The 15,503-nt window shown below is 33.2% G+C and overlaps 1 protein-coding gene across 2 annotated transcripts in view; it reads right to left on the bottom strand.

Moving 5' to 3' along the window:
* Positions 1-15,503, bottom strand: part of HBS1L (HBS1 like translational GTPase) — an 80,782-nt gene that overhangs the window by 49,512 nt on the left and 15,767 nt on the right. Inside the window, exon 5 of one of the 2 annotated variants that reach the window (XM_082669407.1) lies at positions 13,213-14,796. The exons of the other annotated variant lie outside the window; for it this stretch is intronic. Coding sequence (XP_082525533.1) covers positions 13,325-14,796 — 1,472 coding nt within the window. The 3' untranslated portion in view covers positions 13,213-13,324. Of the gene's footprint in view, positions 1-13,212; positions 14,797-15,503 lie in introns of those variants that run through there. 2 annotated transcript variants of the gene reach the window in all.

Here is a 15,503-nt window from a genome sequence, read left to right on the forward strand (position 1 = left end):
CCTAATCCCTTACTGAATACTTAGCAATTCTTTAGCACATGCCAAGCACTCAAAAAATATTAAAAAGTATATATAATTGCCTGGGAATGAAACAAGAAAGTATATACAAATATATGTAATCTGATTATAATTTCTATGGTTTAAAAAAAAGCAAGGTAATTAGGATTAAAAGAAAACTGCATTTAACATTCATGCAATTCTTATATGGTACTAGCTATTCGAAGAAGATAAGCTGTTTTGAGAGTCTAAAGCAAATTATTTTTAAATTAAGCAATTAATGCTTCAGTTTTTCCAGTGTAGGTGTATACACAAAGAGAATCTTAAGACATATCTGAGAACATTCTGAACTACTTTTTTTCACTGAAATAAACCACTTCCTTTCAAAAGCCCACAGAATTTTAAAGCAGAAAGCCAATTCTAAAGTTTTCTGTACAAGTATAAAATTCTTCTAACTGCTTTAATAAAATTACTCAGTGACAGAAAAATTAATGAAAATATTTTTCAAGGAAAAAATATATTTAAAAGGGGACATCGGAAAAACTGTAGTTAAATATAGCTCTATATAAAAAAGAATTAAAGCAAAATAATATATTTTAAGTACATTACTGAAAAGTTCATACATAATAGATTCAGAAGTGTTCATAACATCCTATAGTAATAATTTTTCTTTGTAACGCCGACTTTTCAAATTAATCATAGTCTTTATTTCCAGGATAAGGATAAAAATCTCATATTTGACCGGAGAAGGGAGAAAAAAGAGGTTACATCTCTTCTTAAAGATCTAACATCACTAGCACTCCTATTTAGTTACTCAGGTAATGTTGAAGAAAGAGACAAATACGGCACAATAACCAAGTTAAAAAAAAAATGACCTTGTTCCAAGTGTTTACAACTCTGCTTTATCTTTAATTTCTTGTACCTTCTCTAGGGAACAATCTGCCATTGAGATGCAAGAATATGATAATCATCATCTGAGTATAGTCACAAATAATACTTTACAGATATTCAAATAGTACTATGCAGATAAACTGTATGACGTTTGTTTAATAGACTATTAATACTACAAAACTAGCAAAACAATGCTAGCAAATAACTATATCCTCATTATGTAAAATTAGGCTTTATTTTTTGTAAATGAAAAAACTTTGTTTGAAGGAAAAATGATGAAATTCAAAGGGAAAGGAAAATGATGCATAATAGGTTTCTAAACAGTATGAGCAAACCAATACTACTCAAGACAAATCTTAGCAAAAATAGTACCTGAGGACTTCCCTGGTGGTGCAGTGATTAAGAATCTGCCTGCCAATGCAAGGCACACGGGTTCGAGCCCTGGTCCGGGAAGGTCACCCACACCGCGGAGCAACTAAGCCCGTGCTCCACAACAAGAGAAGCCACCACAATGAGAAGCCCGCGCACCACAGGCTCTTCTACTATTCCTTTTCTACTGAGCCTGCGTTCTGGAGCCCCCATGCCACAACTACTGAGCCCGCATGTCACAACTCCTGAAGCCCGCACGCCCAGAGCCCATGCTCCACAACAAGAGAAGCCACCACAATGAGAAGCCAGCGCACCGCAACGAAGAGTAGTCCCCGCTCACCACAACTAGAGAAAGCTAGCGCGCAGCAATGAAGACTCAATGCAGCCAAAAATAAATAAATTAATTAATTAAAAAAAATAGTACCTGAATTGTCCAGTATTAAAGTATATTTCTCCAGAGACTCCAACGCTTTTAAACAATGAATTTCCTTAATGATATGATTAATATAAACATTTATTGGCTACTTTATTTGTGAGGCAAATGGAAATATCAACTTTAAGAACCATATAAAATGCTAACTTTTTTTTTTTTTTGGTCACACTGCGCAGCATGTAAGATCTTAGTTCCGTGACCAGGGATTGAACCCCCAGGAATCAAACCCATGCCCCCTGCAGTGGAAGCGCAGAGTCTTAACCACTGGACAGCCACGGAAGTCCCCAAAATGTTAAATTACGCATGATTCCTTTTCCATATTTGTGGACCAACTATTTTTTCTTTAATGTTTACTTTTATTTAGATCAACTATTTTTCTAAAAGAATCAAAGTAAACCCAACATTAGAAAAAGACTCAACAGCAATCAAAAGAGTTAAACCTCATTTCACACAGTAATATCCATTTTGTCGAAAACTATTTCTCTTCCAAGTTTCTCTTCTAATCATAAAATTTTAAACCATAAATAGTAAGATTTTTCTGCCCAGAATTTTCCTTTCAAACAATAATACTGTGTATATCTCAATTGCTGGATTTTTTGTGGAAAAAAACCCAAGAGTCTATGTTACTTAGTTTTACAGTTTTGGCAATGAATCCCCCTGCCCTTGGTAGGTTTAAGGTGGCAAGGAAAATACCAACAGAAAACAGATTGTTCCATGATTTTACCCCCTAAATATACACTCTTTTAGCAGTTCATCCATATGAATGTATAACAAAATTATATGATAACCCATTCTAAGGTTATTTGTATTTGCTATAATGGTTACTTTCAATATTATATATGTTAATAAAATGAACTAAAACGTTATCTAAGAAGACACATAAACATTTAATACATCATTTTAGAAATTAAAGAGTTCCAACTTATTATAAGATAAAAGGTTAATTTTCATACAGATATTAAGTTCTCATTCAAAATTCTAAAAATACTGAAAAATTTTCCAAGTAAGTATAATAAAAGAAACTTCTCCTAGACTGTTCAATGGTATGTCATTTTAAAGTCATGTTGATATGGACAGTAGAATTATTATACCTAAGCATCTAAACCTTTGGAACAAGGTCTGTCATAGCACACACCCAGAAAGAAATTATTCACAAGCCTCTCAAATTAATCTAGTTTCACAGTTGATAGGGGCATTTAATCTAATCAAGTGCTGCCGGAAAGATATATCCAGTTAAAGAGACAAAGTAAAGACGTTTCTATCCCACTTTTCCCAAAAAACATACCACACACACACACACACACACACGATAAAAGAAAAGATGATAAAAACAACAGAAGAAAAAGTTGAAAAGTAAGCCAGCAGAGCTCACAAGAAATACAGATTAAAAAAAAAAAAAAACTACTTACAGAAATAAAAAAAGCCACACTAGAAGCAGTGGAATGGGCTAGCTAGCAACATATAATAATAGAAAATGATACAGCAATGTCTGCAAAGCCTTCCAGGAAAGAAAGAGGAACCAGGAACTATTATTTATAATGCAGATACAGGTCACAGAATCATTTTCATACATTCAATGATTTGGGAAATATTTCAAACATGTATATTTTGGGGGTAGGGGAAGGTGAGAGGTGGAAAAGATGTCAAAGTCGAACAAGAGATAAACAGAGGCCTAATCATGAGAAACCAATCAATTTTAAGATAACTATGGTTGGTTTAAAACTAAGGAAATTTTGAGTACAGAATCTAAGAAAATGCTATAAATCTTGGCACTACGTATATAATGACTAAAACTATTAGGAGATAAAGGGAGAGAAGAGGTCAAGTATGAAAAAGTATAACTCTGATGAGCTCAACTTTTAAAGCCAGGACTCATTAAAAAACTGTTTAAAGTTAATTCAGTTAATAAGAGTTTAAATATATTATAAAAGGTGTAAAGGTAAATACTTTCCCTAAGAACTTAAAATATTAACAAAAATTATGAGAAATAAAGAGGAGGTGAAGTATAAGTGTGTTAATTTCTTCATCTTTCATGAGAGATCAACACATATATACTGTTTAAAGTTGGCAAAATTTTTAAATGGTAACATGTTATTACATTATAAAGATAGGGACTTCCCTGGTGGTACAGTGGTTAAGAATCTGCCTGCCAGGGGGCTTCCCTGGTGGCGCAGTGGTTGAGAGTCCACCTGTCGATGCAGGGGACACGGGTTCGTGCCCCGGTCTGGGAAGATCCCACATGCCGCGGAGCGGCTAGGCCCGTGAGCCATGGCCACTGAGCCTGCGCATCCGGAGCCTGTGCTCCACAATGGGAGAGGCCACAACAGTGAGAGGCCCGCGTACCGCAAAAAAAAAAAAAGAATCTGCCTGCCAATGCAGGGGACACTGATTCAAGTCCTGGTCCAGGAAGATCCCACATGCCGTGGAGCAACTAAGCCTGCACACCACAATGAAGAGTAGCCTCCACTCGCCACAACTAGAGAAAGCCTGCATGCAGCAACAAAGACCCAACGCAGCCAAAAGAAAAGAAATTAAAAAACAAACAAAAAGATAAACTACAATATTTCCAGTTTATCAAAGGGTATATACAAAGTCAAAACAAACACAGACCATATATTAAAATACATAAATATAAAAGACAACAACATATTTTTTAAGTGACAGAAGGTACTACATCTATCGTATCAATGCCATAAATGGGAAAAAACTATCTGTCTCTGACAAACCAAATTACACACAAATATAGAAAACGCGACTAAACCAAAGTGACTCAAAACACTGAAAGCAAAAGAATGGACAAATAAAACTTAGAGAAAGCAGCAAACATGATATTAATGTTAAACAAACTGAATTTAAGGCAAAAGGCATAAAACAAGCAAACCAGGAACTTTATATTAATGAAAATTTCAAATCCACGGAAAAATCAGGTATCTTCTATCAAAATGTACAGGGTGAAATGCTTATGCAATAAAATATATTTTAACTTACCTCTCTGCCTATAGCCAATCAAGGAAATAGAATTTAAGTAAGAGTACTGAATTCTACAAAAATTTGAAAAGTAACAGAAATATATCATATCTTGGTTTCTTAAAACAGAATTCGCATACTTGACAGAGGTCTATGAAATCATTATAAAACTACATTGGACCACAAAGAAAAACTCAATAAACTTCAAAGAGTAAAAGGTACAGACCACATTCTCTGATAACAGTACAATGAAACCAGTAATCATAACAAAAATAGCAAACAAAAATCCCACCACAACCTGGGATTTAAAAAAACAAAAAAGATTCTTGGCTTAAAAAGAAAATCAAAATTAAATTCTGGATTATCCAGAAAATAATAGTTAACTCTAAAAGAACCCATATGCTACAGCAAATACAGTAAGCAACCTAAATGTCCATCAACAGACGAATGCATAAAGAAGATGTGGTACATATATACAATGGAATATTACTCAGCCATAAAAAGGAACGAAACTGGGTCACTTGTAGAGACGTGGATGGACTTACTTCACTCTATCATACAGAGTGAAGTAAGTCAGAAAGAGAAAAACAAATGTCGTATATTAACACATATATGTGGAACCTAGAAAAATGGTACAGATGAACCAGTTTGCAAGGCAGAAATAGAGACACAGATGTAGAGAACAAACGTATGGACACCAGGGGGGAAAGCGGGGGCAGGGGAAGGGGTGGTGGGATGAATTGGGAGATTGGGATTGACATATATACACTAATATGTATAAAATAGATAACTAATGAGAACCTGCTGTATAGCACACGGAACTCTGCTCCGCTGTACAGTAGAAACACAACATTCCAAAACAGTGATACCCCAATAAAAATTTTAAAAAATAAAAGAATAATTAGGTTCTTGGCTTAAAAAGGAAATCAAAATTAAATTGTGGATTATCCAGAAAATAACAGTAAATCTAAAAGAACCCATATGCTACAGCAAACACAGTATTCATAAGAAAAACAATAACTACAGAGACAAAAGTTAAGCAAGAGAAAATAGAAACACGCATATCAACTTCAAGGGAGTGGGGAGGAACAAGGAAAGGGTAGAACTTGGATTCTAATCTAACAATTTATTTCTTAGAACAGAGAGAGAGATCAGAAGTATGTGTGGCAAATGTTACCTTCCGTTGAAACTAAATGGTGGGTTCATGAGTGTTTGTTATATTATTATCTGTGTTGGAAATTTCAAAAATTAATATTAATTTTTATGGTAAAAAACTTTAATGTATTTAAATTAAATGTTCTACTCAGAAAGGTAGAATATTAAAAATAGAAGAGATTAGGTCATAAACTCACAAACTAATGAATTAAAAACAGCAGAACTAATTACCAATTTAGGAGCCCATCTTTGGGGAAGAAAATTAAATTACAAGGTAAAACTCGAGGAAAAAGAGCAGGCAGAGGGGGAAAGTAGAAGAAAGAAAACAATATTTAAAATAAGAATGGAGATTTAACCACAGTATAGAAGAATCTAAAATAATAGTAAGACAATGTTTGTTACAATGCTAAACAAATACATTTGTCAACCTGGATGAAATGGACAGCTTTCTCAGAAAACTAAAGCTTCCCAAACTAACCTTAGAATACTGAGAAAGATAATTCCTATCATAAAACAAATAATTTTAATGCTCTTCAAATTATTTTAGGATACAGGAAAACTTTCTAAGCTCTCTATAAAACCACGAGAAACCAAAACCTGACAACACACACACACACACACACACACACACACACAACTGTAAATTAATTTTATGGATAGAACAATTTTAAATAAAATATTTTCAAATAAAATCCATCCCATTAAAAGAATAAACCACCATGACCAATTAGGAATGTTCCAGTGTTGACCAATACTAGAAAACCTATTTAAATAATGTAATGTTTACTGTCTATTAGTGTAATGCTAAAGCCTTTTACATCTATGAAAATGGTTTACTTTTTTCTCCAAAAATCTTTTGAAAACATCCCAATAAAAATTAGAACTAGATTTTTTTCAGTAATTTGATAAGTTGTTTCTAAAGCTCATGTGGGAAAAAGAGCCACGTGAGGTAATTCAGGAAAACTATGAAAAAGGAGAAAAAAAATAGGACAGCCTATAAAATATTTAAAAACTAATAGTAATAAAAAGCTACAGTAATTAAAAAGCTGATACTGGCAAAGAACAAGACAAAGAAATGGAATAGTACAGAATCCCAAAACAGACAAGACAGATGGAGAGACAAGAATTTAGCATATTTCAAAGATGGCATTTCTAAGCAGGTTAAAAAAGAAAAAGGATGTGTAATACAACAAAAGGTAACTGTGACAAATCCAGCCATCAAAAAAGAAAAGATGTTGGCAGAAAAACTCTATTTCTACCTTATCCCCTAATAGCAGCTAGACTAAACACTCAAATGTTTAAAAAAATAAATTAAAAAACAGAGAGAAACTGTCAAACATATAAGAAATAATTTTTTAAAATTATCTTGTAGTAAAGTAGAACTTTCACACAAAAGCCCATAAAAGATTAGTAAATTTGAATACAATAAAGTCAACAATTTGTCTTATAAATAATGATTTAAAAGATGACAAACTGAAAGTAAGAAAAAGTATATGCCATGCATATAACAAAAGGATTTTCTAACAATTTAAATATAAAAATTGAATATATTAAACACACACACACATATATAAGTCATTATGAAAGACAGCTAGCAGAAAAATGGGTGAGGATTAGGAATAGGTAGTTCTAAGGAGGAGAAATACAAATAGATTTAAATATGTGAGAAAGCAGCCAGCCTCACTCATTAAAGACGTATAAATAAATGAAAAAAATATTTTCCAATTATCAGGAAAATAACACCAAAAAGAGTAATAATCCTATCTGTGAGAATCTGAACAAAAACACTCGTAAACTTGTGGGAAGGAAATTAGCACAGCTGCTATTAATGACAATTAGGCAGTATTTATCAAAAATTTTGAAGTATATACTCATTGGCATAGAAATTCAATTTCTAGAAACATAGGATGTTCATTTTGGGATCATTTAGTGATAGCAAGTTAAAATGTTTATCAACAGGGGCTGTTTAATGTACAAACATATTATGGAATTCTACACAGCTTTTAAAAAGAGTGAGATTGATCTCTATACACTGGTAAGGAAAGATCTGCAATATACTTTGCTAAGTGATATAGACACTGAAGTGTTTAATATCTTCCCATTTGTGTAATGACATATATACATTTGATATGTGTAACATGCAAATAGTTTCTAGAAGAATATAAAAGAAATTTTCTTTTCAGGTTTTACAGCCTCCTCTAGGGAACAAGATGTGGGACAGTATTTAAGAGTGGGACTTACTTTTTACTTTAAAAATCCTTTCCGACATTTATGTGCCAGACGTATTCTAAGCTGGGAATATAGCAATAAACACATAAAAACCCTACATTCATAGAAATTGCGTGGGAGGGTGGGGGGAGACTGGGGAGCAGTAGGAAGACAGATAAAAACTGTGTACACACACGCAATGTCAGATGATGTAAGGGTTGTGAGGAACAATAAAGCAGGGTTACAAAGGAAAGGAACTATATGTATAGGGGGGTTATGATTTTATATGGGGTGGTAATAAAAAGGAATACAGTGAATTATGGGTACATATGAAGGTTCCCCTATCTCAGGATTAGGAGTAAAGTGAATATAAACTACAACCTCAAGAGCTAATTGCCAGGTGGAGAAATGGAGGGGGAAGGGCAAAGTACTATAGAAGCAGAGGAAACTCAGGTAGGTGTTCTTGGGTGGATTTGGGTAGTGGGTTACACAAAGTGAAACCAGTTGATAAAAGGTCTTATAAAATAAAGGGTTTATATAGGGGAACAGAAAATTAGAGCTACATTTTACAAAAGTTACTCTGGCTGTATTGCAGAAATTGTTTTGGAGAAAATTAACTGAGAAGTAAAGAAGTCAGTTAAATATTTTAGTAATTCTGCAAAGCTAATAGCCTTTAAGAGAAAAAGTAGCAGTAAGACCACAGAGTAGTGGGTCAAAAAATGTACAATCAATCCTCATTTTAGGATTCCATATTCATGAATTCAACTACTCACTAAAAATCATTACTTCGACAATTTTGTAGTCTCTTGTGGACAAGTGCAGAGCAGGACAAAATTTGAGTAGCCCAATAGGCACGTTCCCAGCTGAGGTCAAACAAGGTGACATTCTGCCTTCTTGTTTCAGCTCTCATACTATAAGCAAGTGCCCTTTTCATGGCCTCTTTATTGCCACATTTTTCACACTGAGCTGTTAGTTGGTAGTTTTGCTGTTTAAAATGGTCCCCAAGAGTAGTCTGAAGCACTGTTTAGTGTTCCTAAGCACAAGGCAGCTGCAATATGCCTTACAAATAAAAGATTCATGTTAGATAACACTTTGTTTAGGCATTAAGTTATAGTGCTACTGGCTGTGAGTTCAATGTCAATTAATCAATAATATATAAATAATATATATTAAATAAAGTGTCTTTAAACATACATAAAACAAGGTTATGTATTGATTGGCTGACAAAAATGTTGTGACCAGAGGATCACAGGAACCTAACCCTGTGTTTCTTGTAGGAGCAATGGTTCAGTATTCACCAAGTCAATGTTCCCATATTTCGTTCACTAATTTATGAATTTATAAAACATAACTACCACAAATAACAACAATCAACTATATATCTACACACATATATTTACTTATTTGTAAAGCAGAAATAATAGGACTGGTAATCAGCTATAAGAAGTAAATGAGGAAGAGAAATCAAGGATGATGCTAACTAGGTTTCTGGCTTAAGCAACTGGAAGACGGTGATATTGCTTATAAAGACAGCAAGCAGAGGAGGAGGTGGCAGCTTGCATCAGGAAGACAAAGATGTCAGCTCTGGAGAGTGTAATGTCATGCATGCTACACACACTGTAACAAATATAATTATGTGTTTAAGAACCCATTTTCCCCTCCCATTTGAGAATCAGATCTTTGTTCATCTCAGGACATGTCCTATAACTAAAATGACACTTTCCTTTAAGTCATATAAACCAGGCATGTCAACATCACAAATGTGTAGTTTTATCGATTCTTTTACTTTCCACTGCCATCTTTGCAATATTGCCCATGTCACCATATTCTATACTTTAATAATGTTTCTATGTGAGTCCTAAAAAGTAAAAACATAAAATTCTACCTTTTGGAAAACAAGAATTCTAAATGACAAATATCTTCAAAGAAAGTCTTCACAACCACGTAGCTTGTTTTCCAATTTGTTTACAGAAACCTTCATCATAAATTATTAAAATACCAATCTGAAATATCAAGCCTACATAAAAAATCCTAATGGATAAATTGTGATGTTTTCACACCTGATTTTAGAAAACCTCTGAAATTATAATTTATTTCAATGTACTTTTATAAAAATGTATATATACTCTCAAAATGTAACAAGTCTTTTACACCCTAGAAATTAAAATTACAATATACAACTGCATACACTGAGCCTTATATAATTATAAAAGAAAACTACTAAAGAAATTCATATGAATCCCCCCGTCTAGTCAGCATTACCTTTGTTTATAAAAGTAATAGAAAATAATTTCTAGGTTATTACAAAACTGATTTTACAAGTAAATATACACTTGTGTGAACACAAAACAGAAACCTGATACATAGTTCTTCCTCAATATATAAACTGTGTACTTGTTTATTTGCAATGGTCCACATATAGAAAAGCACTGGACTAGTTTTATCCTTGGTATGACAATTAGTTCTATGACCTCCCACTGACTACTAAAAGTTAAATATAAAACACTGGAAATGGTTATTAGTATTTACATGAGAAAAAAAGGTGAAAGAAAAGTTTAAGAAAGAAAGATTCAAAGCTAAAGGGAGGAAAAGAGGCTAGAATACCAGTTCAGGAACTAGGAAATAGGAAAAAGATACAACAATTAAGAAAGAAAAGTTAAGCAAAATATTCTGTACAGAAGTGAAACCCTGGTTCTTGGCAATTAATGGTAAGAACCATAACCAAAAAAGCCAACTAAAGACTTTAGAATGCAAGAGGGAAAAACATCTATGAACACCAGCTCTTTTAAAAACCAAAAAAAGTGAAGAGGAAAAATGGTCATTTTAAGTCTTTTGTATTTTATATCATTTAGAAGATAATTACATTATTTCTATTCCTAAACTATTAATGCACTTGATCATAATGCAAATAAAAATGGCTTTGCACTTCAAAACTGGTATTTGAACTGGAAAATAAACCAAAAAACTTAGCATACCTGAGCTACCAAGACAGCAGTCAGTCAATAAACAGCAGCTGGTGCAGAATATGCACTTAGTGCAAACAACTGCTGTCACTAGCAATGTATCCGTGAACAAGCAGGCACTTGTCTACCTAGGGCCAATGGCCAAGGGTAGAAGGGACAGTGGGTCTTCTTGGTTCCAGTCTCTGAATCTCAGAGATCTCAGTCAACAGGACAAGAGCATGTCAGATACATGCCTGACAGACCAGTAGCCGTGAAAACGGAAATAGGGAGACATTTAAAAATTGTTACCTTCCCTATCACCCTGTAATACAGAAACTTTTTCCCCTAAAAAAATTAATCTCATAAATAGTAGTTACAATTCTGATCAGCCAACAAAAGGAGATCTAGTTCACTCTACAAGATCTGCTATATGGTTTAAAAAGTATATTTCCACTTGAAAATTAGTTTGTTATAAAAGAAGGTAATATAACAGTAACACTATTCAACTTCAATATGGATTAAACAAGTATTTGTGGATTCATAAGTAAAGGGACCACTTGTGTAGCATTTAATCTATCGGGAATTATTGTCAGTTCCAAACAAACACTTAGAATATAATTCACTTCTAAACTGGAGACTGCCTACACTATATAAACCTAGTTGATGAGTCATAGACTAATAGTTCAAAATTACTAAAATGTTTGATTAAGGTTCAAGACTAGAAAAACAAAATCAGCAGTTGGAGTAATTCAAACTTTAAAATCAAGCATAAAATATAACTTGTGATTTATATTATCTAAGCATCAGTAATGATACATACTGAAATCTGCAATTAAAAACAAAAACTGAAGACATCACAAGAAAGTGGTCAAGAACAATGAAGACATAGGCTGGCTTAAGCTTTCCCACCAAAACACTGGATATAAAAACATCATACACAACGAAAAAGATTGGAATGTCATTCTGAAAATAAACAAGAAACAACAAAAAAAATTATCAAATGCATAGTAAAGTAGTTGTGAGAGAAAAATATTTCTTTACTGGGAAAATATAGCTATTTTATTCTCATTAAGAAATAACATTTTATATATTTTTTCCTGCAAGAAATAACTAATAATATAAAAACAGCATCTTCTTAGGCAAAAGACCCTAAATTCCTAATTAGCAATATTCCTTGGTATTCCTAATTACTGGAAAATACAAATTAAAAATTCAAGTTGGCCAATGTTATCCTTAGCATTAGTAATTTCTTTCATTCTACTGATTTCTTTAAGGCAGCGGTTCTCAAGTAGAAGTAACTCATCAGAATCAACTGGGGACAATTTTGAAAATACACATTCCCAAGTGTCATCCCTCAGAGATTGATTTCACCATAGCTGGAGTGAAACCACAGTACCTGTGTTTTGAAAAAAACTCCCCCAGTGATTCTGACTGCTAGTTGAGGATGACTGCTTTAAGGGATGAATTACGTACTTGTTCTACTGACTAGAAAAGCTCTTATTTGGCCTGCCACTGTTGAAACTTTGTCATTATAGCACATAAAGCTGTCAGTAGCAAAGAGGAAAACTCCACATTTCATTACTTATAGTAAAAAAAAGTGAAGGAAATCTGATAAGATTATCTATTCAAGAACATGCAACCATACTTGAAAAGACTTTATATATATTTATTTTAAAGTGTTCATTTAGCACAAATGGTTTTGAAAATGTATAAAAATAATTTATGTATTAATCCATCTTTAATATGTACATGGTCCCTTAAAAGGATTTTCATTTCATTATCATGAAAAATGTACTTCAACAACCTCCACACTATTATTAAAAGTCAGAAATTTTAAGATTTTCTAATAGAAAAGTTTTAGTACTCACCTGCAGAAAAATAATGAAACTGGGAATGATTTCACTAATATTTTAAAATATAATACGGTCTCAGCTATGCTATGCCACATATCATAAGAAAAATCTTCATCACTAAACCGTAATAATCCCAAGTGGTGGCATTTTCATTTAAGAACAAAGCACAAAATTATTTTATAAAAGAAAATGTCTCATCGTAAAAACTTATAAAGCTGAATGCTTTAAACAAAAATAGCTGCGGTTTGATTTCACAATATCAAGTTTCCATAAGCACTTTGTAAACATACACCCATTGTAGGCTATCAACTTAAAGCCAATTATCACTAAAAGAAGACAGAGTAAAAAAAAAATAGTTCAGTGCAAAAGTACATATCAACTGAAGTTATCAACTGACTTAAGACAATTTTAATACAAAAATCACAACTTAAATCCCATAATATAAAGTAATCCTATAAAGACTTTAAAAGAAAAAGCTCTACAACAGTTATTAAGTTTTCCTTTTGTTACTATTCTCTAGTAAAAGCTTTCTTTTGATTAGCTTTCACAGTGTCATCAGGAGATGCTGATTTGAAGTCAAATGGTGTTATTGCTATAAGAGGACTTATCTCTTTGTCCTTTACGTCTTGAACTTGTCTACTATACAGAAAAGTCTTATAGAGGTTAAGGGTGCGTCGCTTGCAGCTTTTCAATGGGTAACGAAGACACAGTGTTGCAGCAAAAGCTGAAGGTCTGGCAGCAAGGGCCTTGGTCCAAGAGACAGAAAAAGGTGGTTTCCTAGTCAGAGAGCCTTTAGTGTTTTTCTTATTATCATCAGAAGAATTGGAACTTTTCCCTAATTTTGAACTTAGAACTTTAGTTCCTGCTATTGGAGCAACTGATTGGTCTACTACACGTTTTGGAACAAAATCTGGGGCTTTTATGAGGACACTAAGATCGATATTAGAATCTATTCCAGGTGACCTCATTTCACATAAACTGAGCATACAGGAATCTTTCTTAATCTGAGAGCTATCTATATCAATTGTTTCTGCAATCAAATCAGAAAGTGACAAATTCTCAACGTCTCTTGTTGGAGAAGCTTTACAAAACGCCAAAGATGACAGAGATCCTGTTAATTCTGATATTCCAGTTGAAGACTGATACTGATTTGCTAGTTGTGACAAGGGAAAGGATCCCAAACTTAGATCTGTGAAACTGGCAGATGGTTGGTTACAAAGATCAGATAAAGTAAAGCATTGGCTCGGATTGTTCTCTTTGTGCTCCTGAAACAGTTCAGCTAAGGATGGACTTTCACATTGGAAAAACTGCAAGTTGTCATTTTTTAATATGCAATTCTTGGTGCTTTGTTCAACTGAAGAAACACTTCCAACTTCAGTCATTTTACTAGCATTTAAATTACCAACAGCCATATTTTCCAATGAGCTAGTTAAGAGCAAAGGATTATTTAAACTTCCTAAACTGTTTTGTACTGGAATGTTTTGCAAATCAGGTACTGAATTATTGTGAATAAATAAAGAGTTATTAGGTGCTGTGCTCTTTATCATCAAGGATTTTAAATCTGGTATTCCTTTGAACGCAGAATCATCTTTGGAAATACATTCAGATGCATGAGGTCTTAACAAATCAGCATCTAGACGCTTTGAAAGTAGACTCTCCAGACTATCTGTGGATGATAATCTGACTGATGGCTGACTTTTACAAGAATCTCTTGGCATATCATCAATTAGGTCAGCTAGCGACAGCTCTTTTGTTAACTTACATGATTCTAGTTTCTTTTCACTTTTAGGTCTGTCAAGTTTCTTTTTTTTACGGAGTAAATAGTGACTTGGTACAACCGAAGAATTATGATATAATCCATATTTCGCTACTGGGCCAGAAAAATCAAAGGGTTTACTACTGCAATCCAAATGGTTTGCAGATTGAGGACAAGAGTTTTGAACATTATCAGCTGAAACTTCAGAGGAAGATAATAAGACTCCTTACCTTACAAGAGCCATTAATTTTCAGATGAATAGGTTCACATATGCAGAAGACAGTCACAGCAACCAAAAGGAAACATGAAATGAGGCATTTAATTACTAAATGTTTCTTTTGATTATGGCATGAATAAAGTGACACTTGATCATTATTTAATAAAAAGCGAACATTCTAAAAAAAAAAAGGATTTTACCTTCCTTTAACCATCTTAAGTGACCTTCATACTTTGTTCACTGATATATACAAAGGTAATTACCAAGTTAGTCAATGTTCTAATTTTCACAAGTTTTATAAATGTGAGGTTTTAAGATACTTAAACTATAGTCAGGATTGTCTCAAATTCAAAACGTTTAAAAAACCAATGGAAAGAACTAGGTTCATCTTCTGTATTTTTAATGTATTAAAAACATGCAAACAAATAATACCCTATAATTTCTACTGTGATCTGGGATAAACTATTAATATAGATGACACATTACAGACTCATTCTCATATTACTGGTCAGTTAAAAGTGCATCCCACCCCCCACCAAAATAAAAAAATCTTAATTTACATAAAAATGACCCTTATTTCATAGTAACAGACTGTATACAATTTCGCTATGGCAAAAATCTAGTCTTTAGGTTATGAGAAATATCAACCCAGTTAACAAATCACCATGCTCCTACTGACAGGCATCATACCAATTAATATAATTGGTTCCCTTCT

This window comes from Grampus griseus, assembly GCF_964374135.1.
Source record: "Grampus griseus genome assembly, chromosome: 13".
In the NCBI taxonomy this organism is placed as follows: Eukaryota; Metazoa; Chordata; class Mammalia; order Artiodactyla; family Delphinidae; genus Grampus; species Grampus griseus.